At 41.1% G+C, this 24,048-nt stretch overlaps 2 protein-coding genes, 1 non-coding gene and 1 pseudogene across 5 annotated transcripts; 2 read left to right on the top strand and 2 right to left on the bottom strand.

Moving 5' to 3' along the window:
- Window positions 1-3,312: 3,312 nt before the first annotated feature.
- Window positions 3,313-24,043, bottom strand: Cfap276 (cilia and flagella associated protein 276). Of its 3 annotated transcripts, XM_063255469.1 has the most exons (6): window positions 23,545-24,040; window positions 22,735-22,781; window positions 19,690-19,806; window positions 19,080-19,195; window positions 18,315-18,442; window positions 17,319-17,946 (listed from the first exon to the last, which is right to left on the bottom strand). In XM_063255469.1, exons 2-6 carry the CDS (start codon window positions 22,735-22,737, stop codon window positions 17,876-17,878), a joined length of 435 nt encoding a protein of 144 aa, XP_063111539.1. In that variant the 5' UTR covers window positions 22,738-22,781; window positions 23,545-24,040; the 3' UTR covers window positions 17,319-17,875. The 3 variants fall into 3 exon arrangements, with proteins under 3 accessions (XP_063111534.1, XP_063111539.1, XP_003479028.2); XM_063255464.1 differs by lacking the exons at window positions 17,319-17,946; window positions 22,735-22,781 and adding an exon at window positions 3,313-3,582 and having other exon boundaries at window positions 23,545-24,043; XM_003478980.5 differs by lacking the exon at window positions 22,735-22,781 and having other exon boundaries at window positions 23,545-24,038.
- On the top strand, window positions 3,820-9,872 carry Tmem167b (transmembrane protein 167B). Its single transcript, XM_003479197.5, has 3 exons — window positions 3,820-3,968; window positions 6,325-6,456; window positions 7,207-9,872. The coding sequence occupies exons 1-3, from the start codon at window positions 3,959-3,961 to the stop codon at window positions 7,287-7,289; spliced, it is 225 nt and encodes a 74-aa protein (XP_003479245.1). The 5' UTR covers window positions 3,820-3,958; the 3' UTR covers window positions 7,290-9,872.
- Window positions 6,018-6,205, bottom strand: LOC134475200 (small ribosomal subunit protein uS14-like; annotated as a pseudogene).
- Window positions 11,334-11,727, top strand: LOC111754368 (small Cajal body-specific RNA 2). The gene has a single exon (XR_002789064.1). It is a non-coding gene; the product is annotated as a small Cajal body-specific RNA 2 (non-coding RNA).
- Window positions 24,044-24,048: the final 5 nt, after the last annotated feature.

Here is a 24,048-nt window from a genome sequence, read left to right on the forward strand (position 1 = left end):
GATTGATTTTTTGATAGCCATGAGTTTCTTTCTTTCTTTCTTTTTTGGGGGCCTGAGGATCAAACTCACAGCCTCACTCTTGCCAGGCAGGCACTTATGCCACTGAGCTAAATCCCCTGCCCTGATTTCTTGATCATTGCCATTCTTTCTGGAGTGAGATGGAACCTAAGCGTTGTTTTAATTTGTATCTCTTGAATGACCAGTGATGTTGAAGGTTTTTTTTTCATATATTTATTTGCTGTTTTTAATTCTTCATCTGAAAAGCATCTTCGTTTCAGATGTCTGTTTTTGGATTGAGTCTTTAAATTTGGAGGCATAATTTTTCTGAGTTTTTTAATGCTCTAGATATTAGTCCTTTGTCTGAGGAACAACTTGCTAAAATTTTTTTCCACACTATGTGTTATCTCTTCATTCTGTTGATGATTTATTTTGCTGTGCAAAAGCTTTTTAATCAGATGAGATCTCACTTGTTGATTCTTTGTAATATTTCTTGTAAAATCATGGTTTTGTTCATGAAATCTTTGCCTATATCAAAGTCTTCAAGAGTTCTACTTGTTCTGTCTTCTGGTAGATTTGTGTGTTTGTTTTAATGTTTAGATCTTTGATCATTTCAATTTTAGTTTAGTGCATGGTAAGAGACATGAGTCTAGTTTTAGTTTTCAACATGTGGAAAGCCAGTTTTGCCAGCACCATTTATTCCTGTAAAGGTATTTGGCCCCTTTGTCAAAGATAAGATGGCTAGGGGTTGGGGGTTTAGCTCAGCGGCATAAGTGCCTGCCTTGAAAGCAGGCAGTCATGAGTTCAATCCCCGGTACCAATAAAAAGGAAAAAGACAAAAAAAATAAAATAAAAAAATAAAAAATAAGATGGCTAAGTGTTGAAATTGTTTCTGTATTTTCAAATCTTTTCTATTGATCCTCAGGTTTGCTTTTGTTCTGTTTTATTTGCTTGCCACTACCATGCTGTTTTTATCACTGTGGCTTTATAATATAATTTCAAGTCAGGCTGGCTTTGAACTCACTTGTAGCCAAGGTTGGCCTAAAACTTGAAGCCGTTCTTCTGTGGACTATTGGGATTTGTCTTACTTTTCTCTCATTGCTGAGTCAAAATACCTGATACTCAAAGTGAAAGAAGGAAAGGTTTATTTAGCTTACAGTTTGTGGAGGTTTCAGCCCATACTCATTTGGCTCCAATGCAGAGTGGTACGGCTAAGAGGCAACTGTTCATGGCAGCTGCAACAGAAACTAAAAGGGACAAGAGCAAAAGGGCAAAAAGAGGGGGAAGTATGCTTTTTTTCTTCTCTTATAAGCAGGCAACCCCCATTAGATGCATGTAGCACTCACACCATCTGCATGCCCTCCTGCTGCCTAGGCTGAGAGTGTTTACAAAGTAAGGACCCTGGTCCCCTGCTGAATCACCGTAAACTTTTGACCTTCTCAAATTGACACAATGGATAATATCCTAGAGAGCTAAGGGCAAGTTCTTTATACCCCAGGATGAAAAGTAGCTGAGTTACTTAGTTAAGCTTCTTGACTTCTCAAATTGACACAATGTATCAACCTTAATAGGATTATAGGCACATGACACCACACAGCTTTGGGTTTTTCAAAACTTTGTTTTCCAGTAGTCCTGAACAGTTCTTTTGGACAATGAATTTGTGTGTATTTGGCCTGTTTTAGGTTTTCATTCCATACATTTTTCTTCTCTCCCTTCTCTTACCCTTCCCATTCCCCTCACCCTCCCTCTTTTTCTCCTTATTTTGTATGGGGGATTGAACTCAGGGCTTTCATACTGAGTTACATACAGCCCCAGCATGTTTTTGTAAGATAGAGTTTTGCTAAATTGCTAAATTGTCTAGACTAACTCAGTTTTGGGATTCTCTTGCCTTAACATCCAGAAAGGCCTGTGCGGCCATGCCCAGCTTCATTTACTTTTTTAGTTCTGCATTTCTGCATAATTTCTTAAGGAGTCCTGCATACTGTTTTGGTTTGCTTGGGTACTCATCTAGGGTGGCTTTACTTTTCTTCTTCTAGGTAATCAAGTAAGCTGTAGCCAGCAGATGGCACTCCAATAGAGAAGGGCAGAGTTCCTTTCTTTATAAAGACCACTAGGGAGAGTAATTTAAAAAGTCAAGCAAACCTGGCATGGTGGTGCACTCCTGTAATCCCAGCACTTGGGAGGCTGAGGCAGGAGGATTGTTGCAAATTCGAGCCCAGCCTGTGCTACAAAGTGAACCCAAGTCTGGGTGAATGATTTGGGGATGACAGTGTGCAATGTATGTACCATTGTTGCTCCCTGATTGATGTGATTTGAAATTTTTATTTTTTTCTTTATTTTTTCTTTTTCTCCTTGAAATAAAATGAATGTGGAAAACAAAAAAGCTACACACACAAAACAAAATGAACCCAAGGCCAATCTGAACTGTATAGCAAGATCCTGTCTCAAAAAGACAAATAAATAAGTACATTAATTAAAATAAAATAAAAATAAATAAAACTTCAGCCTCTGAAAATCCATCGTCTCACTTTCCCTGAACCCTAATAAAGAGGATGGAGATATTTGCAATTACAGATTTCAATTTACAAAGTAGAATTTGTAGCCATTCCCTCCACCCCATTCCCATCATTAGGCTGATGATACCTTCCACGAGGGCGTCAAAGTGTTTTCAGGAGAGTGTTGTCCAAATATGGTTAATTTATGGTTAAAGTGGCTAGGTGATCCACAAAATGATTCAAACACAGGAGACAATTAAGACTGTTCTGATAGTTTAAGAAAAATCTATTCAGACAGTTACCTGAGAATTTCTGACAACTTGGGAGTTTCGGGATCTGAAATATGTAAATTTTGGGGGCTGGGGATTTAACTCAGCGGCATAAGTGCCTGTCTTGCAAGCAGGCAGTCATGAGTTCGATCCCTGGTACCGATAAAAATGAAAAAGACAAAAAAAAAAAAAAAAAAAAAAAAAAAGAAATACGTAAATTTTTGTTACAAAGTTCTTTATTCATTTTACAAGTTGGAATGCAAGCAGACTAGATTTCCCTTGGCAGTAAGGAAGCGCTGTAGGGCCAGGGCAAGTCTCACAGTCTTAGCTACTGCCCACCCCCCCTAGTCTCCAACTTATTGCCCACACCAAAACTGTCACATATTTATTACTGAACCAATCTACTACCATACATATAAAAACAAAAAGGAAAATATATTCTCAATAAAACGTCCAGATAAGCAGTGATCGGTTTTCTATGGCAAGACAGTAGTGACCTTGTTGTAGTAAATGTGTGCCCTCTCATGTGCAATTCTTTGCAGACCCAACTTGGTCTTCTCTAATGCTCCCTCTTAGAATTGTACTTGATTTTATTACCAGTTTTCATTAGAATTTACTGCGGGAATGGGATGATTTTGCATTTGTTTCTTGGCCAGGAATCAGCTGACCCTGAAAGTGTGGTGAGAAGGCAGGGCGGGCGACTGAGCCAACCGCACTGGCGACGGTGGATAAATGGACAGCAGGGTTACTTCTTTAGTCCTGTTGTCTAGGTTTTAAGTGAACTCCGAAGATGCAAACCCCTCCGTTGCAGGTGGCTGGTGCTGAAATAAACGCATAAGCACACGGCTACCACAATGCAAAATGTACTTTTTTCATACGCACCAATCTAGCCCTAACTTCTCGGCAGCTTTCTCTATAAGGGCGGTTACCAAGCCTACTCAGAAAGCCTTGCAAAGGGCACTGCCTAACAATGCTTAAGCACACGCGCGCCACTCACTGGGGTTCTCTAGCTCGGCAATCGGCTAGCAGCACTCAATTGCGTTCGGTGCGCGACACTGGTTCCTTGCGCTTGCGTACTATTGTCCCAGCCCGTCGCCGAGGCCCGGATCGGGAAGTGTCAAGCGGGAGCCGGGTTCCCGTCTTCGCCGCTATCACTGCTGAACCCGGACTTCTTACACAGTCCGGGGCTCAGCCACCATGACCAACGGTGAGAGCTGGTGCCCCCACAGAGGGTGGGAGTGAAGAACTAGGGGGAAACGTGGCGGGCGGGGCGGAGACTAACGTGGCCTTGGCCGTTCTCCCCGCCCCCTCCCGGCCCTGCCCCCCTTGGTCTTTCTGAGCCCCTTTCTACCTTTTGTACCTCTGCGCACATCCTTTCTACAGGTACCCATATGGGTTTCCCGGCCCTTGTCCTGCTTGCAGCTCAGCCTTCTGTCCCTGCCCTTCGCTTTCTCTCTTTTTACTAAAAGTTTATCCTAGCCCTTGGGGAGCCAGTGCCCGTAGTAGCTGTGCTGTTTAGCCCCTGGGAAGAGAGGCTCTTCCAACCGTCTCCGTTCTCATACTTAGGGATTGCAGGTTAGTTGAGAGGACCAAACCAAAAAATCACAGAGGATAACAATCCCCTCACTTTGGAGTGTGTGTTATGTGAATGTACGCCCTCCCAAAAGTTCTCCTGTTTCGCAAATAGTTGTTTCAAAAGCATTCTCTTTTTGTTTTAAGCTTTTAGCTCATTAACGAGACCTGGAGATCTCTTTTTTACTAGAAGTTTATCCTAGCCCTTAGTTTTGCAAGGGATGGATTTATACACTGCCTTTCCTAAACGATGTGGTAGTCGTCGCTTGTTGATCTGACCTAATTTTTATGGGCCTCTTCAAACACTTTATGGACAGGATTTACAGATTCCAGGGGAGGGAAGGAAGCAGAGTTATTAATAGTCTTGAGAATTATCCTCTGGAGGAGGAGGAAACAAAGTCTTTTAGGTAATATAATTTGAAAGTCATAAGAAAACATTTCCAAAATTGCCTTGTTGATAGTTCTGGTACTAATTTCAAATTTCACCTATTTGTGAGTTTTCATAGTGTCTAAAAACTTACAGGATTTAAGAAGAAAAAGTATGGGATGAGATGTCATTTCTTTTCTTTTTTCTTTTTTTTTTTTTTTTTGTCTTTTTCTTTTTTATTGGTACCAGGGATCGAACTCACGCCACACACTGGCAAGGCAGGCACTTATGTCGCTGAGCTAAATCCCCTGCCCCAAGATGTCATTTCTTATAAAAACTTAGTATATGTATTAACATATTGTACCTAGAAGTGCTGTAGTTTTAATGATAGAAGACAGTTGTGGTCCAGAACTGGCAGACACGGGTTATATAAAAAAATCCATTTGGAACTTGCTGGGCAGTCAGTGATCTTAGGATACTATGCATAGTAAAAGAAAAGACATCACCCAGAGGAAAAAATAATCTGAACCAGGAAATAAAAGCATATTCTAAGCATGTGTGAGGGTCTGAGTTAAATGTCCAGTACCAGAAAAAAAATTTTTTTTAAGAACTCATCATGGCCTGATGTGGTGGTGCATGCTTGTAATCCCAGCACTCAGGAGGCTGAGGCAGGAGGATCTTGAGTTCAAAGGCAGCCTGAACTACATAATGAGACCCTGTCTCAAAAACAAAAACGCTCCAACTCTTTCTGATGCCTAGTAGTATTACCCACCCGCGGTTTGTGATCCAATATTGTTTGTTTTGTATTTTTGCAGTTAGGTAATTCATTGTGCTTAACAGAAAATAAAGAGCTTGATTTACATATCAAAGAAGAAATAGAACTAAGAGTTTAAAGTTTTCTACTATATTGAAGCATTATTTGAGTGATTTATAACAAGGCATGTTTAGTGTTTGTGTTCAGGCTCCAAGGATTCTTATGCTTCTCTCAGCGTATTGCACATTGCAATTTTTTGGTTGTGGGAAGCTGATTCCACATAAACTGATGCACTCTGCTTGGATTTCTAGTTTGCAAAAAGGAATGATGGGAGGAGACAGTGAAACTGTTGTAGAGGTGATGTCTATAAGCAGTTTTTGGAAACGGGGAACATTGTAAGTTCCAGGATTTTGGCTCCCTCTCATCAACTGTTGCCACTGCCGGTCAGGTTTCATCTTGATCTTTTTTTGAAAGCTTTCAAATTTTTTATTTTATGTACAAAGAACTAGCATTGTCTCTTTCATTGAGTCAATGTCCTGGATAATCCATTGAAGGAAGATTACTTAATCCAACTTGTTGAAGCTGATGTCCTTTGCATACTGATGGAAACACTGGAAACACGTGTTCAAGCCCTATTTCAGGTCATACCATGTGGTTTTGATCACACTTGGAAGGAGTGAGATCCCTGGCCTCATTTCCGTGGGCGGCTCCAGGAGAGCCACTGGTGACCCAAGTTGCTTCCAGAGGCCCAAGGAGGCAAAAAGCTTATCTTGATTTTATATCACACTTTGTCCTCAAGAGCTATCAGATGGCATCACATTCCCAAGCTAGATCAGCTCCAAAGGTTTTCTTTTCTTCTTTATGTGACAGTGTACTCCTTGGATGGGATTCTGGTGTTTGGTTTGCTCTTTGTTTGTACCTGTGCCTACTTCAAGAAAGTACCTCGTCTCAAAACCTGGCTGCTGTCAGAGAAGAAGGGAGTTTGGGGTGTGTTTTACAAAGGTAAGGTTAGTCTGAACAGGGAGAGGAGATGGCCATTTCTGGACAGTGAAGTGCTACAAACTAGGGGATGTAATGGGCTGGGATTATATTTTCTTCCACTCAGAAAAAAGTTGCTGATACAACATCTGAGAGTCAGTAAAATAATCATTTTCCAAAAATATTTTAAACTTATTTTAGCTTTCAGGTAATTTTAGTATTCTCCATGAATTAAAAATGTGTAAGTTAAGCAATTTTAGGCAGGGCTGGAATTTCTCCCTTCAGTAGGAGGAATATTTTCCCACTGAAAAATTTTCCGATTTTCTGGAGAGAATACAGTGCCATTCTTTTAAGTTTTGTTGTAATTAACTGAGATGTATTTTTACTTTTTTATTTGAGATACCATCATCTGCAATACTACTACCAAAATCTTTCTCAAATTAGGGTAAAATATGCACAAAAAATATGTTCACTGAGAACTTAGGACATAAATGTAGCTTTTTTTTTTTTTTTTTTTTTTTTTTGAGGCAAGGTCTCACTGTGTATCCCAGACTGACCTTGAACTTATGGTGATCCTCTTGTCTCAGCTTCCTGAGTGCTGGAATTACAGGCATGCACCACTACACCTGGCAAGTGTAGCATTTAAAAAAATTCTTTTTTGAGAGCCTTGATAGGTCTCTTAGTCTTAATAGTGATTTCAGAATATCACCTTGACTATAAGGGCTCTTGTGAAGGGTGAGGTGTGATTTTGTCTCTTTTTCTTTTTGCTGCTAGCTGCTGTGATTGGAACCAGGCTGCATGCTGCTGTGGCAATCGCCTGCATTGTAATGGCCTTTTACGTCTTGTTTATAAAATGAATTCCAAAGTATCCAACTCATCAGCTGCCAAACAAGGGGACAAGAGTGAAGAACCTGCTGGAGGCCTGGACCCAGTGTAGGAGAGTTCAGCTAAAATCATCAATGCCCCAGGATGACACCAGAGCATCTGTCCCTGCCAATATGTAGGGAAAATTCCTCATGGTCATGAACATTATTTGTGCTCCAGGGGACTCTAGAAAGCCATCTTCCTTTGATCTCTGTGTAAATCAGCTCTCAGTAATGAGCATATAAATGCCCAGATAAATTACATCCCTCAGTGATAAGATTATATACCTCTTGCTTAAAAGCCAGTCACCTGGGCTGGGGTCATAGCTCGGTGGTAAAGCATTTGCTTAACATGAGGCCTTGTGTTTGATTCCCAGGTCTGCAAACAAATAACAACAACAACATCGTCATAACCCTGTCACCTATTTTGTTCTTCAATCTTTCATCAGGATCTTTTCAAACTGAGGCCCTTAGGGAAGGACATAAGCTATGTTCAGACTTCTTGGAAAGAGAAATAATTTTCAAGACTTCACTTTTTTCTCACCAATTTGGATTTGGCAAATTGGTGAGGGAGGGTGGTAGGTGGGAAATAGAAATTATGAAAAGTCAAGAAATTGACTTTAGGAATTCATGTACCCATCTGGGAACATAAGAGAGGCATGGCTGTCATTGCAAAAAGAACAGATGAAGCAGCTTACAATGTACTGGTAGCTTGAGGGTTTTGCCAAGAGAATCTGAGCTTACATAAAATTTGGAAATTGTCTTTGTATGAGGAGACTAGAAACTAATGATTGAGGTAAGAAAACATTTTCTCTCTACCTTATCCCCAAAAGTAGACTTCAATCAATCAAATGTTAAAAGAAAAAAATGAATCAACTGTTGCTATTTCCTAAAGCTTTTTTATATTTTCTAAATTACTTAGTGCTTAATACTGTTTTTCAGTTTTAAATGCCACCACTAGGGGAAAAAGAAACTATTGAAGAATATTGAAGAAATAATTGTTTAATATATTGCAGTTAGGGTAGAAGAAAAATAAATTAGTATATCAATTCATATACTAGTTAAATCATCTAGTATAAGAATTTATTGTAATATTAGATGGGAGTTTTGTCATACTATAAAAGATACAAACATTTTTAAAGTGTGGATTGTGGCAATTTTCAGCTGATCGCTTGATTTTCTTGATCAAACCTTAATTTTCTTCAGATTGAGGTGCTCTTTCATTGTCTGAAAGTTTTATTCTCTGTAGGAACATGAGACATTCAAGGGAAAGAAGTTGCTGGTGTTTGTTGACATACTTGGACAGTTGATAGGCTGCATTAATAAAATGAGAGTGTTTTATGGAATAAAGTCAAACAGAACTTTGCAATTGAGAGTGAAAAACTGGAGTATGATAGCTTCTGAGCAAATCATTTTAGATTACTCAACATTTGAAGGGAAGACTTTTCCACTCCTCATATCCTCGGGTCAGCTAATGGAGTTGTGAAACCTAGACTGTCTCTATTTACAAGGAAGAGATGATCTAAAATTATAAACAAGCATAACATAAATCTTCCAATTGTTCATTACAGTGAAACTTGGTAATTCAGCTGCGATTGACTCTTTATGGCAATAAATTATCTTTTGTCGGCTTACTCCAAAAGAATGAAAGCTGCTAAGAAGTTTAGGTTCTGAAATTTACAGTTTAGTATTTTGAAAGGTTTTAAATGCATAGAAGACCAGATAAATTCTACGTGTGTCTGTCATCTCAGATTTGTGGGTGTTATCTCTTCAGGAATTGGTTAACAGGGTAAATTTCAGTGATTCATGTATTATATATTGTCATTTCTGAGGACTTTCCTAATGAAAGCAAAGGAATCTAGTGAAATAGGGTTCTTGAAGAAGAGTTACACTTGAGAGTGTTGGTTCAGAACCTGTTGGCCAAGTGGAATGTCACCCCGAGGAAACAAGGTTCAGCATGTTTGCACTTATTTTCCAGCTTTAATAACTTGTTTTCCTTTTTTTTTGTACCAGGAATTGAACTCATGACCTTTGCTTGCCAGGCTGTGCTGCTGAACTATATCCCCAGCCTATGTCTTGTTTTCCAATAGAGCTAATGTCTCTTAAGTTTGGACCTTAGAGATGCTTCATATTTTAAACTAGTCCCATTCTACACTTGTACAAGCCACTTTTTACAGCCTCTTGGGTGGGTTATCTTGACCTAAACTCTTGAGTTATATTTTGAGATACTGCCATAGTACAATGTACCAAAAAGTGCACAAGTAAAGGCAATTTACAGCAAAAAGCAAACACATGGCCTATTTAATTTCTTGACTTTATGTAAGCAGATAAACAGAAACTTGTTTAATTCATTACTTTGGCTGATGTGTCATGTACTTTGGGCTAGCAATTAAAAGCTGTTCCTCTTAGGCAAGCACATTAAGGTGGAGATAAGAGGAGAGCAATATTGCCTCAGATTCTACTTTGCATTACCATAATCCCTGGATGGAATCAAGTTGCTTCTTTTTATAGTAAAAGTACAGTTTTTTATTCATCACTGTCTACAGAAATCCTTGAAAATAAAAATTTTCCCTATAACCTTTGTCCATTTTATTTGTCAAATGCTAAATTTGTTGAATTTTGTTTATTATTCCTTTGGGTTATGCTCATGCATAGATTTTTAATTCATGTTAGTGAATCCCATCATTCCAGTTTCCTCCATGTGAAGGTCATTGACTGCATGATGTGGTTGAGAATGATGGCCTAGCTTTCTTGGAGAGAGTGGAGGTTTTTATAGAATTTGAGGTATATTAAATAAGTTAAATAGCCCCCCCCCTCTATTGCTGTTACAATGCAAGTATCATCTATCATCAGTGATAAACTTCCTTGTTCAAATACAATTACCAGATTAACCATTCAAGCATCTAGAAAAATTTTTGAGCTAATGGAATTCAGGCACTTACTATGGGTACTTTTTGCTGTTAGTTTATTCCAGATGCCTCATAGGACTGGCATAAGTATTATACATTCCTAAGTTACTTTCTTCACTGAGTTTTTTTGTTGCAGTGGGAATTGAACCCAGGACCTTATGGATGCCAGGCAAGCACTCTGCCATAGCTACATCCAACTCTTTAAAAACTTTACTTTGAGCCCTAAATTGCCTTTATGGCTGTCCTTAAACTTTTGATCTTGCTTCCCACCCCCCCATCTCCAGATGGAATTACAGGCATAGGTCACCATGTCCGACTCAGAAGTCACTTAAAGATCTCCAATTCTTTTGCTTTAATCCTCCCCTTACATACCTACTTAATTAAAAAAGAAGAAAGAGTTGAAATATTAAAGCTCCACTCTTGTGAGAGGCACTAATTCTACTTTACATACGTGCTACTATTTTTCACTTACGTAGTTTGAAAGAATGTTTCAGTAGATATGAGTGCATACAAAAGTTCAGTTGTATGAATGTCACAGCATTCAAGTTCTAGGCAGTCAGAGAGCTCTGAGGCCATGGGTATATTTTCCTGCCTTTAATTTCATGGATAGCCCATCTAGTATTTGGATTTAAATACTCTATTCCTGGGGCTAGGAGTGTAGGCTCAGGGTTGCAACACTTACCAGGTACCATGAGGCCCTGAGATTTAATTATCTCATATACAGAATTTGGGTATTTGTTTATTTAGGCTTGTTTGTTTAAACAAGGTCTTGCGATGTTGCTTCGTCTGGCTCTGGACTCATCATCCTCCTACCTCAGCCTCCCAAGAACCGGGACTATAGACATGTACGACTACGCTCAACTGGCCAATTAAATATTTAAATAGAAATAAGGATAAGTAGGTGTGAATATGGAAATTTTATATAAACTGATACAAAGATCAAAACCACCATTCGGCTTGTAGTGTATCAGTGTATCAAGTCTTTTCCTTGGGTCCTTCGAGCCACGCGGGGGCAGCAAAGCGCACTTGACAAGGGGTGTGTTGGACTCTTCTGCTGGTGCTCAATGGTTCCTCCCAGAATCCTCTGAGGCGGGGCAGAGGCTTTAAAAGAGGGCGCGGACTTCCGCTACTTCACTGGAGGGAAAGCGGCCTGGGAATGTGATCTGTGGTACGTAGTGTGTTGTGTAAGGTGCGTGTGGGCCGAGAGTATGAATGGATGCGTGAGTGAGCGTGTAAGGCGAGCGAGTGGTTTCTCCTGGCCTTCCCCCATCTACACCTTGATCTTATTTGATCGGGTCGTGACCCTTGCCCCGCCGGGCCGCCCCGAAATGAAAAGCTCCCCTCCTGCGAAGCCCCCTTCTTTGGGCGCTGTGCGGCGAGGCCACATGGGCGGCGGCAGCGCCGTGGTTCTCGAGGTCCCGGAGTTGGCCCTGCGGGCGCGGTGCTCAGAAGTGATGAATTGATCAGATAGACGAGGCCGGGTTTGTCCCGTGCCGCTGATTATCGAGGCGATTCTGATCTGAGCCCGGCCCCACGGTGAGGCCACCAGGCTCCTGGACATCGGGGCCAGCCCGTTGAATGTGGGCCGCGGTACGCGCCTGGTTGAGAGTGAACGCACCGTGGCTCCGTTTGCGGGGCTGGAGCGGCCTGGCGACTGAGGCCACGATCGCGCTGCAATCTTCTTCCCAGCTCTCTCCTATTTGTTCTTTAGGGTGGGTTTGTCACGATGACTGCAGGGCACTAACACTGCCCGAAGGTAGCTAGCAGTCTGCTAAGCAGGGAAAAGGGGCGTGTGTGTGATAGCACGGTGTGCGCGCCTTTGCACACGTACACTACAAAAATGGAGACTACTGGGACTCGCCAAAGATTAAGTGAATTGAATGACCAGGGAGGTCTAGGGCAAGCTTGCTTTCTTTTTTTGGCGTTTAAACTTTTTTTTTTTTTTTTTTTTTTTTTTGGTACCAGGGATTGAACTCAGGACCTCGAGTTTGCCAAACAGACACTTATGCCACTGAGCTAAATCCCCAACCCTTAAAGTTTCTTTTAATTGCTCAAAATTATACACATTTATTGGGTATGATGTGATCCCCCAACCCATGCCAGTGGGTGTATACACTAATGTTCATGTCAGGGTACGCATACCTCAAACTTTTGTGTGTGTGGTGAAAGCGTTTAATATCCTTCCTTTTAGCTCTTTTGAAATATACAGTACGTTATCAGTGTCGTGCTACTGTGCAGCAGGTTAGTGTAACTTCTGCATGACTACAGCCTGGAAGCAGCTGACTAGCCTTTTCTTATGCTTTCTTCTCCCAGCCTTTGGTAACCACCTTTTACTCTCAATTTTTATAAAAGCTTTATTTTTTAAGATCCCACATAGGAGTGCAATCATGTGCCTTTGTCTTTCTGTGCTTTATTTCACATGGCTTCCAGTACCAGCCATGTCACAAATGACAGGATCCATCCTTCTGTATGTCTGAATAGTTTGCTGGGTGTAATAAACCCCCACCCATGGAGATAGAGGGAGACTTTCATTTGTGCCCACCATTTGTGTCCTCATCCATTTGTCTTTGGGTTTTTGTTGAGATAAGGTCTAGCTATGTAGTTCAAGCTGGTGCCCTTAAAATCAACAGGCTGGCCTTCAGCTCACGACAATCCTACCTCAACCTTCCGAATGCTGGGATCACAGGCATGGGCCATCACACCCCGTCCCATCGTTTTAAAATTGTGAGCTAAGAGTCTCACCAAATTTTTCATCTTCATGCTTCAGCCTCGCACAGTGCTGGGCTCCAAATGTGTACCACCACATGCAGTTTAAACCACATTTTCTTGATGCATTCATACATTAATGGACACTTGAGTTGTAAATAATGCAGCAGTAAATATGAGATTGCAGGTGTCTCACACACTTATTTCCTTTTCTTTGAACATATATACCTAGTAGGATTGCTGAGTCACATGGTGCTTTTAATTTTTTGAGATGCCTCCATATTATTTTCTATAATGGTCATACTAATTCAATTCCCACCAATGGTGTAAGGTTTGTGTTTTTTAAATATCTTCACCAATGTTGGTTGTCTTTAGTCTTTTATAATAGCCTTTCTGAAGAGTGAGGTGATTATGGTTTTAATTTGGATTTTCCTGCTGATGTTAAGTATCCTCTCATAAACTCTTGGCCATTTGCTTTTGAGAAGTATCTATTTAGGTCTATTGCTCATTTTTTAAATCAGGTGTTTATTTTTATGCTATTGAGTTCTTTATTCTGTATTTTATTTATTTATTGAACTCATGACCTTGCACTTGCTAGGCAGGCGCTTATGCCGCTGAGCACCCAGCCTGAATTTTAAAAAGCAATTTTTTGTTCATTTTTTTGAGACAGGTCTCACTACGTAGTTCAACCTGGTCCTGAGCTCACTATAGCTCCAGCTGGCCTTGATCTTGCAGCAGTCCTCTTGCTTCAGACTCCAGAGTGCTAAGATCACAGGCATGTGCCACCATGCCCGGCCTTTATTCTGGATATTAAACCTTTATCAGGCATAGTCTGCAAATATTTTCTCACATTCTGTAGCTTTTCTCTTAACTGTACTTTTCCTTCCTCATGCAGCAACTTTTTTAATGCCATTCGTCCGTTTTTGGTTTTATTTCCTGTGCCTTTCACGCTTATTTTTCAAAAAATGCTTGCCCATCTGTTGTGAAGCATAGGGCCTTCATGCTGAGATACATCCACAGCTTTTCTTTTTTATCTTGATTTCTTCAGATAATTTGCCATTAGCATTTGGAAACACTATCAATTTTTGAATTGTTGATTATCCTGTGATCTTACTGAAATCATTTATTGAACTAGTTTTCTTGTAGAGTCTTTGAGGTCTTCAACATGCAGGACCATTCTCTTCACACAGTGATATTTTTTACTCTGCCCTTCCCAATCTGGGTGCCCTTTATTTCTTTTGCATGCTGGCTCTGACTGGGACTTCCAGTACTATACCTACCCAAAGTGATGAGAGTGGGCATCCCTTCCTTATTACAGATCTTAAAGCTTTCAGCCTTTTCCCATTTACTGTGATGTCCACTGTGGTTTATTACATCAAAAGATGTTCCTTTCACGTGATTTATTCGGAGTTTTTATCATGTAGGGATGTTGAACTTTATCAAAAATTTTTTTCTGCATCTGTTAGGATGATCACATTGTTTTTATCGTTCTTTAAAAGAGTTGAGAGTGGTGGTACAAATCTGTAATCCCAACACTAGGAGGCTGAGGAGAGATCGAAAGTCTGAGCTCTGCCCAATTTAACTAGAGTTTTTAAAAAGAAAATAAGGGGTGGAGGCAAAGGCCCTGGATTTAACCCCCGTACTGGAAAAAGTGAAGTTAAAGGCTAGTTTATTTCTACTCATGGTTTCAGAGGTTTCACTTTATGGCCAACTGGCTCCATTGCTTTTAGTGTTGTAGGGAGGTTGAACATCATGGTGGAGCAAGGCTGGTTACTTCCTGATGACCAGGAAGCAGAGACAGAGACAGCCAAAGAGGAAGGGGCCAGGAACAAAGTACCCTTTCAAAGCCATCATGCCCCAGTGATCTGCTTCATCCAATTAGGTTCCACTTCCTAATGAGCTTTTTGATCTATGAATCCATCCAGTGACCTTCAGAAGCCCATTGGCTGACAACTAGCCCCTTCACCACAATGAGACTTTTGGGGGCATTTTGGATCTTAACAACATGGTGTGTCATGTGTTTGCGTATGTTAAATCATCATTCCATCCCTAAAATTAATCCCAGTCGTGATGCATAATCTCTTTAATGTGCTGTTGGGTTCAATTTGCTGTTACCTGTTTGGTTGAGGGTTTTTTGTCTTTTTGTAATTCATCAAATTGGACCCAGCTATAAATTCATTGTGTTTGCCAAGCTATATCCTTTGCCCCTGTTTAATTTTTAAAATTTTGAGTCAGTGTCTTGCTAAATTCCCCAGTCTGGACTTGAACTTGTGATCCTGCCTCAGCCTCCCAGAGTGCAAGGATCATAGGAATAAGCCAGCACAGCTTTTCTTTTTTTCGAGGGGTACTGGGGATTGAACTCACAACCTCGTGCTTGCCAGGAGAGCACTTATGGCACTGAGCTAAATCCCTGGCCCTCAGCACAACTTTTATTTTGTTTTTTTGAGCTAGATTCTCACTCTGCAGTTCAGACTGGCCTTGAACTCAGCCTGGCAAAAGCTGAGATTATAGGTGTAACCACCACCATACCCAACATGTTGAGGACATAAGCATCTAGGTTCATTGAGCATATTGGCCGTAGTTGTATCCCTTGTCTGGTTTTGGTATTAGGGCCATGCAGGTCTGATAAAATGAATGTATTTCTCCTTCTAAATCTTTTTTTTTCCTTTTCTTCTTTTTCCCTTCGTTTTCCTTCCCCTTTTGTCTATAATTCCCTGTGATTCTCATGCCTCAGCCTTCCAGGTTTGGAACTTGACAGACAGGCAATGCAACACCATATTTCTTTAAATTTTTGGTATTTTTCTTTAAATTCTTGGTAGAGCTCTATATTTTTAAAAACTTCAACATATGCATGCCAAGCAAGTGCTCTATCACTCTCAACAGGATCTTGTTTTTCAGTACTAGGGGGTGAACCCAAGGCCTTCACAGGGGGTTGTCTCCAGCATGTTTTTGTTTTTTCTTTTTCTTTTCTTTTCTTTTTTTTTTCTTTTTTTTTTTTTTTTTGAGTCAGCTCTCTTGCTTAATTGCTAATTTATCTAGGCTGGGCTTGAACAGGCATCTTCTTCTGCCTTCCAGAATGCTGGAATTACAGGTGTGCGCCACCTCGTCAGGCTAACTTTTAGTAGTAAAGTTTTTTTGTTTTGTTTTGTTTTTGTTTTTGTTTTTGTTTTTTTTCGGCTAAGTATCTGAAAATAACCTGCAGGTAGTGGTTATCCAGGGAGCAGCCTTTCTCTCTCTGCCACTCTCTGCCTCTCTCCGTTGGAGACAGGTTTAAAATAATGAGAACTGAAACTTCATATTGCAAGCAGATAACTATCTGAATAGATTAGAGGGTCCTAGTGAAAAGGGACTGTGACAGTTTGGTTTGAGAACCCTAAATTTGACAGTTGAGTACCTATATAAAGGCCTTTCAATCTGAATTACTTGGTAATACATTGTCAAACTTAGAGATGGAAATTTATTACAGTACTTTATTTTTTGGTATTGGGAATTGAACTCAGGACCTCACACTTGCCCAACAGGCACTATACCACTGATCAAAATTCCTGGTGCCTATGCAATATTTTAAAATTTCACTGGGCTTTTTAAAATTTTTATTTTTAGATTGTCTTGCTGGGTAGTTCAAGCTGGCCTTGAACTCACTGTGTAACCCAGTCTAGCCTCAAACTCCAGTAATCCCTGCCTCAGCCTCCCAAGTGCTGGTATCACAGGTATGCTCCACCACGCCCCACATCACTAGGCCATGTTTTTGTCCAGTCTTTTAATTTTTTTTTTTTTTTTGGTCTTTTTCGTTTTTATCGGTACCAGGGATCAAACTCACAACTGCCTGCTTGCAAGGCAGGTGCTTATGCCGCTGAGCTAAATCCCCAGCCCCCCTCTTGTCCAGTCTTTTATGCTACAACAAATTCCTGTGCCTGATTTGTAATTATAGAAACTACAATAGTGTATTGATTTTTAGGTACCTTCAAACCCAAGCACTAGATACTTGAATGGTGTTCATAAAGGGAAAGAAACTGCTCAAAGGGAAATCATATTGCTTGATCAATTTTGCATGTCTATCTGGTAACCTGAGCAACTATTTTGAAGAAAATATGTAATATAACAAACATTGTTAAATTCCTATCTTATTTTGAAATCCTGTATCGTTATTATTGTTGTCATTTGGCTTTTTTTTTTTTTTTTTTAATTTTTTTTTTTGTCTTTTTCATTTTTATCGGTACCGGGGATTGAACTCATGACCGCCTGCTTGCAAGGCAGGTGCTTATGCCACTGAGCTAAATCCCCAGCGCCCATTTGGCTTTTTTTTGTTTTTTGTTTGCTTCATTGGTTTCTAGTTTTTCTGTGCTTTTTTCCCCTTTAAAATTAAAAAAAACACCTTGAAAGCAATAAACGCATTCATTGTCTAAAAAAAGAAATCAAGACTATGTATTGCAGCATAGACTGACAGAAAAAAGGGAGTTCTCTTCCAGGCAAGGAGACACCAGTGGAGTTAGAGGACTAGAAGACCAGGCAGATAGAGCTCTCAATGAAGGGTACAGCAAATAACTACACCCAGGAAGTCTGAAATCTGGACAGTATGGCTTTGCATATATGTTAATGCTACTTGGAGCTGCTGATGTTACAATGTTTGCAAAATCAAGAGTTCATTGGAAGAATGGCTATGTCTATTTCTTGTTTCTCATACACTTAACTGGCTTCCAGATAAAGGTGTGTAAGATACAAGTGAATGGCTCTGTACAGTTAGTGTGACTATTGTGTAAATCCTTATTTTTTCAGCAAGATGAATTTTCAAGTTGCAAATAGATCCAACAAAACTAGTTTGAGAAATCGAGAAGTTTCCTGTATATTTTAAGAGCTGTGAAGAGGTAGTCATGGGTAACCAAGACTTCAGGCACTGCCTTGCATGAATCTGTTTAATAGTGACAGGCAGCAGGATGTTCCACTGTGATTAGGAGGCCACCTCCACTAGGTAGAGAAGAAGCCACCATCATTCTTTCGGGAATAACCTCCATTGGTGGCTGCAGTATGAGGGGACACTGCAGAGAAAAGAAAAGGGGTGAGCTGTGAATTTCAGGTCATTTCCCTTTCCTGGAATTCAGGAGTCACCCATACATTTATGTGTTGTATGAAGAAGGTTCGTGTAATAACTGGGGAAACTGGAGTCTGGGGGACTGAAGCAAGGTAGTTACAGGTCTTCCTCTTCCAGGTTTATGCCCTGCTGGAGTACTTGCTAGACCTAAGGGTGAGAGACTCTGAATTTGCTAGCTCTATTTGCAAGCATGCCCAGACCCTCAGTAATGTCTGATCATTACACTAGCCAGTAACTTCAAGTCTCAAGATTCCCTAGTCCACTCAAAAAGACCATGTCACTACCCTGCCCACCCACGCCGCCTTCTACCCTCACCTATGGCTCCCTGGATGCTGTGGATGGACTCCTTCTTAGGGTTGATCCACTGTCTGATGTTAGCCCGGGACATGATGGGTGGAGGAGGAAATGGAAAATATTCTCCAGGAAACTGAGTCTTGATGATTCTAGAAGAAGGTGTGGGGAAAAACAGAGGAGAGTGAAATCAATCAGAAAGAGAAAGGTAAGAGGCTGAGGCAGAAAAAAAAATTGTTTGAAACTTAGTAACCTAGGGCAGCCTAGTGACTAAAGTATAGGGAAGTTGCAGCTCAGTGCAAAGACCCTGGGTTCAATTGCAGACAATGCAGAGAGAGAGCAGGGGAGATAAAGATAACTTTATGAGTGCCCAAAAGTAAAGGACCCACAGTCCCTTTTTACCCTTTGGAAAGTTTTTTTTTTTTTTTTTTAACATGATCATAATCTTGGAGGCTTGCTTGCTGTTTTTTCTTTTTCTCCCCCCCCCCCCTTTTTTTTTTTTAGTTTATTTGGAGACTGGGAGTCAGGCTAGCGTTGAATTCACTATACACTCCTAACTGGCCTTGAACTCACGGCAATTCTGCCTCAGCCCCTTGAGTGCTAGGACTACAAGCATATGTTACCATACTTGGCTTACAATCTTAGAGGATTTGTTCTAAAAATACAGAAATTACATTGCTGATATAAAAACACAGAACTTTTACACAAAAGATTGCTATTTTCAGGTGAGATTTTACCTATGGATGGCAGCTTCCTTTGGGTGGAGAGACTATACATCTAACAACTTACTGATGAGTATCCTGGATGGTCTCCTGATGTAACAGTATCTCACTTTTGTCCTTAAAGGTGTCAGTGTGATGGTCATACAAGGCTGCTAAGCGGAAATCAAGGTCATCCTTTGGTATCTACAAGGAAAGTCAGTGCTTCAAGGGTTAACTTGATTCTTGAGTTCTCTTGGGCTTTGTATTCCTCAGAAAGATAGTGAAGTCTCTTTTGGGCCTGAAATCTACCAAATCCTTATAAACTGAATTGTATATAATGAGTTTTTGACTCGTTTACATATAACTGCCCCCATTATAGTTATATCTAAAGGGTTGTGAGCTCATACTAGAAACACAGGAACATTATCCCAACATGGACTTCACTGGTGTCATCTCATTCATGGTTACAGTCAGTCCTTGTTTTAATAAAAAGAATAAGATGTATGGTAAAAATTATTTGCTCCAGAGAACTTCCTGAAGCTTTGTGATTTGATAAATTGGTTTTGGATTTGGCAAAAATTTTAGATGAGGGACAAAAGGAAAGAGGGTAAAGCAGTCAGGGCCAGCTGGCTTTTCAAAAAGGATGTTAATGAGTCCTAACCAAAGATAAAGAGAAATAGTTTTTCAATACTAAGTACCTTCGAATCAAAAACATAAGCATCCCGCCTCATGGAAGTGATCTTAGGAATAGAGCTGAGCCGTCTCCAGGGATCCTGCTGTTGAGCGAGATGAATTGGGTTCTTGAATGGTGATTTCTGCAAAAGAGAAATCACATCCACAACCTGGCTACACGAGGCCTTGCTGATGCGGTCTGTCAGTGACATCCATCTCCTTACTACATTCTTTTTTTTTTTTTTCAGTTTCAGATCTACAAGTGAGCAAAAATATGGGGCAGGACTAGTTTTTCTTAGTGAAAACTGATAGAAATGAGCCAGGAAAACAGGAGAAGGGATGGACTAGGACAAGTCCCTGGGTGGGGAGCAGGTAAAAAAAAGGTGATGAACTTGAGTTTCAACATCCTTGGTATGAAGACAAGGTGAGATTTTTAATGCATTAACAGAAATTGGAAAGTGGGTAACTTAATAGAGAGCTCAGAATAAGTAAGACAGAGCAGGAGTTTGTATTAGTAGCTGAAAAGAAGTTGGCCAAAAATGAGCTGACTGATGAGGACTGCACAGTATTCTGAAAGAAGTGAAGAAGACTACAAAAAGCAGTCAGGAACAATATCTATGTAGGTAAGAAAAAGTTTCAGTGAGCAAATGGGTTATTTGATTGAAGAAATGTCAGAAAAAGTTCATTAAGGCATTTAGTTCTCCTTACAAGCATAAATGTGAAACACACAATTGTTTCCTTCATTTAAAATCTGGTGCCATATTTTCCACCGCTGTATTCCAGGTACTTAGCACAATGACCTAACACATGGTATTTAAAAATGGTATCTTGATTGAATCACTGATCAAATTCCAGTGAGTACAACCAACACCATTAGATTCTCATTCAGCCTTTGCAGTGTTGCGACCCTCCCTTCCCTCAATTTGGCAAGTGCTCTGTCTCTGCTGAATTAAACATTAGCTGAACAGTAATACCCAGCACTCCACTCTCACTGAGAGCCGAACGGTGATACATGATGCGAGACTTCCTGGCTAGCTCTCTGCCACTCTCCTTGACAGCCAGCTACACGCTTATCTTCCTGTCTATCAGCACAAGGATGAGATTGTCTTTCACTGAGAAAAGCTGAGACTGTTTAGTGCCACCTGCTCATTGCTCCCCTTCCATCGCAGGAGAAGGCATCCCTTCTACTCAAGACCCAGCCCTTCTCTTGTCTTTCAAAGACACATGCCTTTCTGCATCCCCTTTCTCTGATCCCAGCCCTCTCCCATTCCTTTGCCATGGTCTATGCCACCATATCAGCCTCCTTCAGAGCTAGACTTCTTCAAGAGTCAACACTCACTGTCTCTACTTTGCACTTTGTCCATATTCCCATCCTGTCTTTAGCCCAATGCAGTCTGGCCTCTGCCTCCAGCATCCCTTGAAACTTTTGCTGGTGAGAAGGTCCCTTTCCAGACTTATGTGATCACTCAGGTTTCTGGCACCAAGACTGAATTCTCTAAAATGTTTTCTCTGCCCCGACCATTCAGCTTCTGTGGTTGTCCACTGGTCTCTGGCTTGTATGTCTCAGTTGCCTTCTCTCTGCCCCTTACACAGTGGGATTCTCCAAGGTCTGGGTTCTGCTTTTCTTCTATTCACTGAATGAGCTGATTCTCTCCTATAATTACAATATGAGTCCAGTCCACATCTTCAGCCAGAACTTTCAGCCTTATTGCCTACAACTAATCTTTATTTAAATGGTCCACAGCCACCATAAAATAAAATATACCTAATGATCTCAACATCTTTCTCCCACAAATTGCTTCTTTGTGACATCCCATTTCAGTGAATGGTAATATGTCCTCAGATATCTAGAAGTTATCTTAGATTTGTTCCTTCTCTTGGGCCTACATTCAGTCAGTGTCTTAGTTACTTTTTACTGGTCACTGAGACAAAATACCTGATGCCCAAAGTTGGGAAAGGAAAGGTTTATTTCTTACAGTTTTTGGAGGTTTCAGTCCATACTCAGTTGGCTCCAAGGGCTGCAAACAGCAAGGCAGAAACTGGCAAAAGAGAGACATACCTTCTTCCTGCCATTACATTGTATGCAGACTCCACTCCTAGATGGGTGTAGCAATGACACCATCCATCCAAGTGCTAGACAATGAACCAATCACAAATGTACAATGCAAATATATGAGGCCTGGGGGCCACCAGCATAAACCATGACTGTCAGTAACCAGATCCCATCAGTCCTGCCCTTTGCATCTTTCTCAATGTGCACCTTACTGCAATCCCATGTCACTGCTGCAGGTAGGGTGTCACTGTTCCTCTCTGACCTCCCATCCTACTTAATCCATACCACGTGTGCTCCCTGCCTTCCCCCGGTAATGAGGATTGAACCTAAGACCTTCTCACTGAGCCATATCCCCAGCCTTTTCCTTGAACTTACTACCTTTCTGCCTCAGCCTCCTACTGTGCTGGGATAACAGGCATGTGCTATCACACACAGTTCACTGTGCTTTCTAAAACACCCATCTAACTTTCTTACACTAGTGCTTAAAAACCCACCATAACTGCCACATCTCTAGCATGAGCTCCTGGCCCACAGCACACCCAGCCACTGGAGTCACGTCTCCAGCTCTAATCACTCCCTGCCTCTAGCACCTCTTCACACCACAACTTCAGTTCTTTGAGACCATGCAATTCCCCAATCTGCCCTACCACCTCACTCCCATGTATCTGAACCTGCTGCTCCCATTTCCTTGAATGTCTGACTCCTGTTCCCTTCTTCCTAACATATCCCACCTGTTCCCTCTCCTGCCCAGCTAACTCATATTCGAATGTCAAAACTCATCTACTCTGGGAAACTTCCCTTCAGGTTCTTGGTTCTCACTTCTCACTAAACTTCCGTATAACTCTCGTAACACACGTGCCACTGTTGCTCATCTATCTTTTCTTCTAGAATTTCTTGACAGCAGAATCTCTAGCTACTTTACCTATACACCTGTGTTAAGCAGAGTGCCTGACATATAGTAAATAATAAATATTGAGTAAGAGGTAGCTTTTTGACATTGTTATTATGCTTAACTTACCATTTAATTCTCTTTATTTTGCACCTCTTCAAATATCCCAGACCCTTCTACCAGAAAAAAAGATCAATTAAATTCTCTGACCACTGACCACAATCACACACACACACACACACACACACACACACGGACATTAACTAGAAGACAGAGGTATTATGAAGACAGATATATAAACCATGATCTGGTGTATTTCAGAGGATTTCCACTTACTTCGTATCTCATATGACTTTGGAGAACTGCCTTCCAAACAGTAAAGGGCAGCTAGCTGGGTGAAAGCTGGGCCCCACTGTGTACACTAATCACTGCTGTGAGCTGCAACAACCCTTTGTTCCTCTAGACTAGAGCTCTCCTCTCTGCTCGAAAGCATTTCTGAGTTGAGGGCAGTAGAACATGTCTATAATTTCAATTACTGGGAAGGCTGAAGCAGGAGGATCACAAATTCGAGTCAGTTTATCAAAACCTTGTCTCAAAATGAAAAACAAAATGGGCTGGGGATGTAGCTCATTGAGAAGACCTTTGGTTCAATCTTAAAAGAAAGAAAAGAAAGAGGGTGCTAGGAGTATAGCTCTGTGGTACATTGCTTGCTTAGCATGCACAAGGCTCTGTATTCAGTCGCCAGAACTAAAAATAAGCAAAACAGCTACAAACAGAAAACGTTAAGAAACCTGAATATAAAGACAAAAAGACAGATTTCTCTGGTACCCGACTCAGTAATCTTACTAAAGGTCTTCATGTTACCCTCTGTGTCCGTCACAGAGACAGAAAGGAGACTGCTGGGGACTCTACTGGAAATTTGCGCAATAACTATAGTACCTTGGAAGCCCGCGGTTTTCCCAAACAAGAGTCATCGCTATCTAACGTAGGTTGCTGGAAAGAGTCCCGAGTGGGAAGCATGCCTAAGTGCAGAGCCAGATGCTCTTTTTGGGATGAGAGGCGGATCAGCAGCCCTGCTGCGGCGCTCTGCGAGGATTTCCGGTCCCAATTGTTTGGAACGCCCAGTTTCCGTTGCCAGGCAACCACTGCTCCCGCTATGACAGGGATGAATTCCCTTCGCGAGAGTCGCCACCTCGCGGTTCGACTCCAGAGAGCCCCTAAGAAAAAGGCGACTGGGAATGAAGAGGGAAAGGGCGGCCCCGCCAGCGAGGAAGCCCTATATTTGCACTCTCCAATCTCGTTTGGAAAGCTCCCACATCTCACCAAGCACTTCTGCAAAAAACTTCATTTGAAGAAAAAAGCTCTAAAAGATGACCTAGAAGTTTCTCTCTTGCTCCTGACGAAAGGTTTTCCTATTTTAAAGCAGAGAGGGGCCAGGAGGTG

This window comes from Cavia porcellus, unplaced genomic scaffold (genome assembly GCF_034190915.1).
Source record: "Cavia porcellus strain 051 isolate PalLab524CR breed Dunkin Hartley unplaced genomic scaffold, mCavPor4.1 scaffold_1, whole genome shotgun sequence".
NCBI classification, from domain to species: domain Eukaryota; kingdom Metazoa; phylum Chordata; class Mammalia; order Rodentia; family Caviidae; genus Cavia; species Cavia porcellus.

Excerpts from the sequence above, each read along its gene's own strand:
- Tmem167b (XM_003479197.5), top strand. Across the intron at positions 6,457-7,206 it reads TTGGGGTGTGTTTTACAAAG|CTGCTGTGATTGGAACCAGG; the intron begins GTAAGGTTAGTC and ends TTTTGCTGCTAG.
- Cfap276 (XM_003478980.5), bottom strand. The coding sequence starts at position 23,625 with ATGCTTCCCACTCGGGACTCTTTCCAGCAACCTACGTTAGATAGCGAT. Across the intron at positions 19,807-23,544 it reads GAAAACCGCGGGCTTCCAAG|AAATCACCATTCAAGAACCC; the intron begins GTACTATAGTTA and ends TCTCTTTTGCAG. Across the intron at positions 18,443-19,079 it reads ACCATCCAGGATACTCATCA|AATCATCAAGACTCAGTTTC; the intron begins GTAAGTTGTTAG and ends ACCTTCTTCTAG.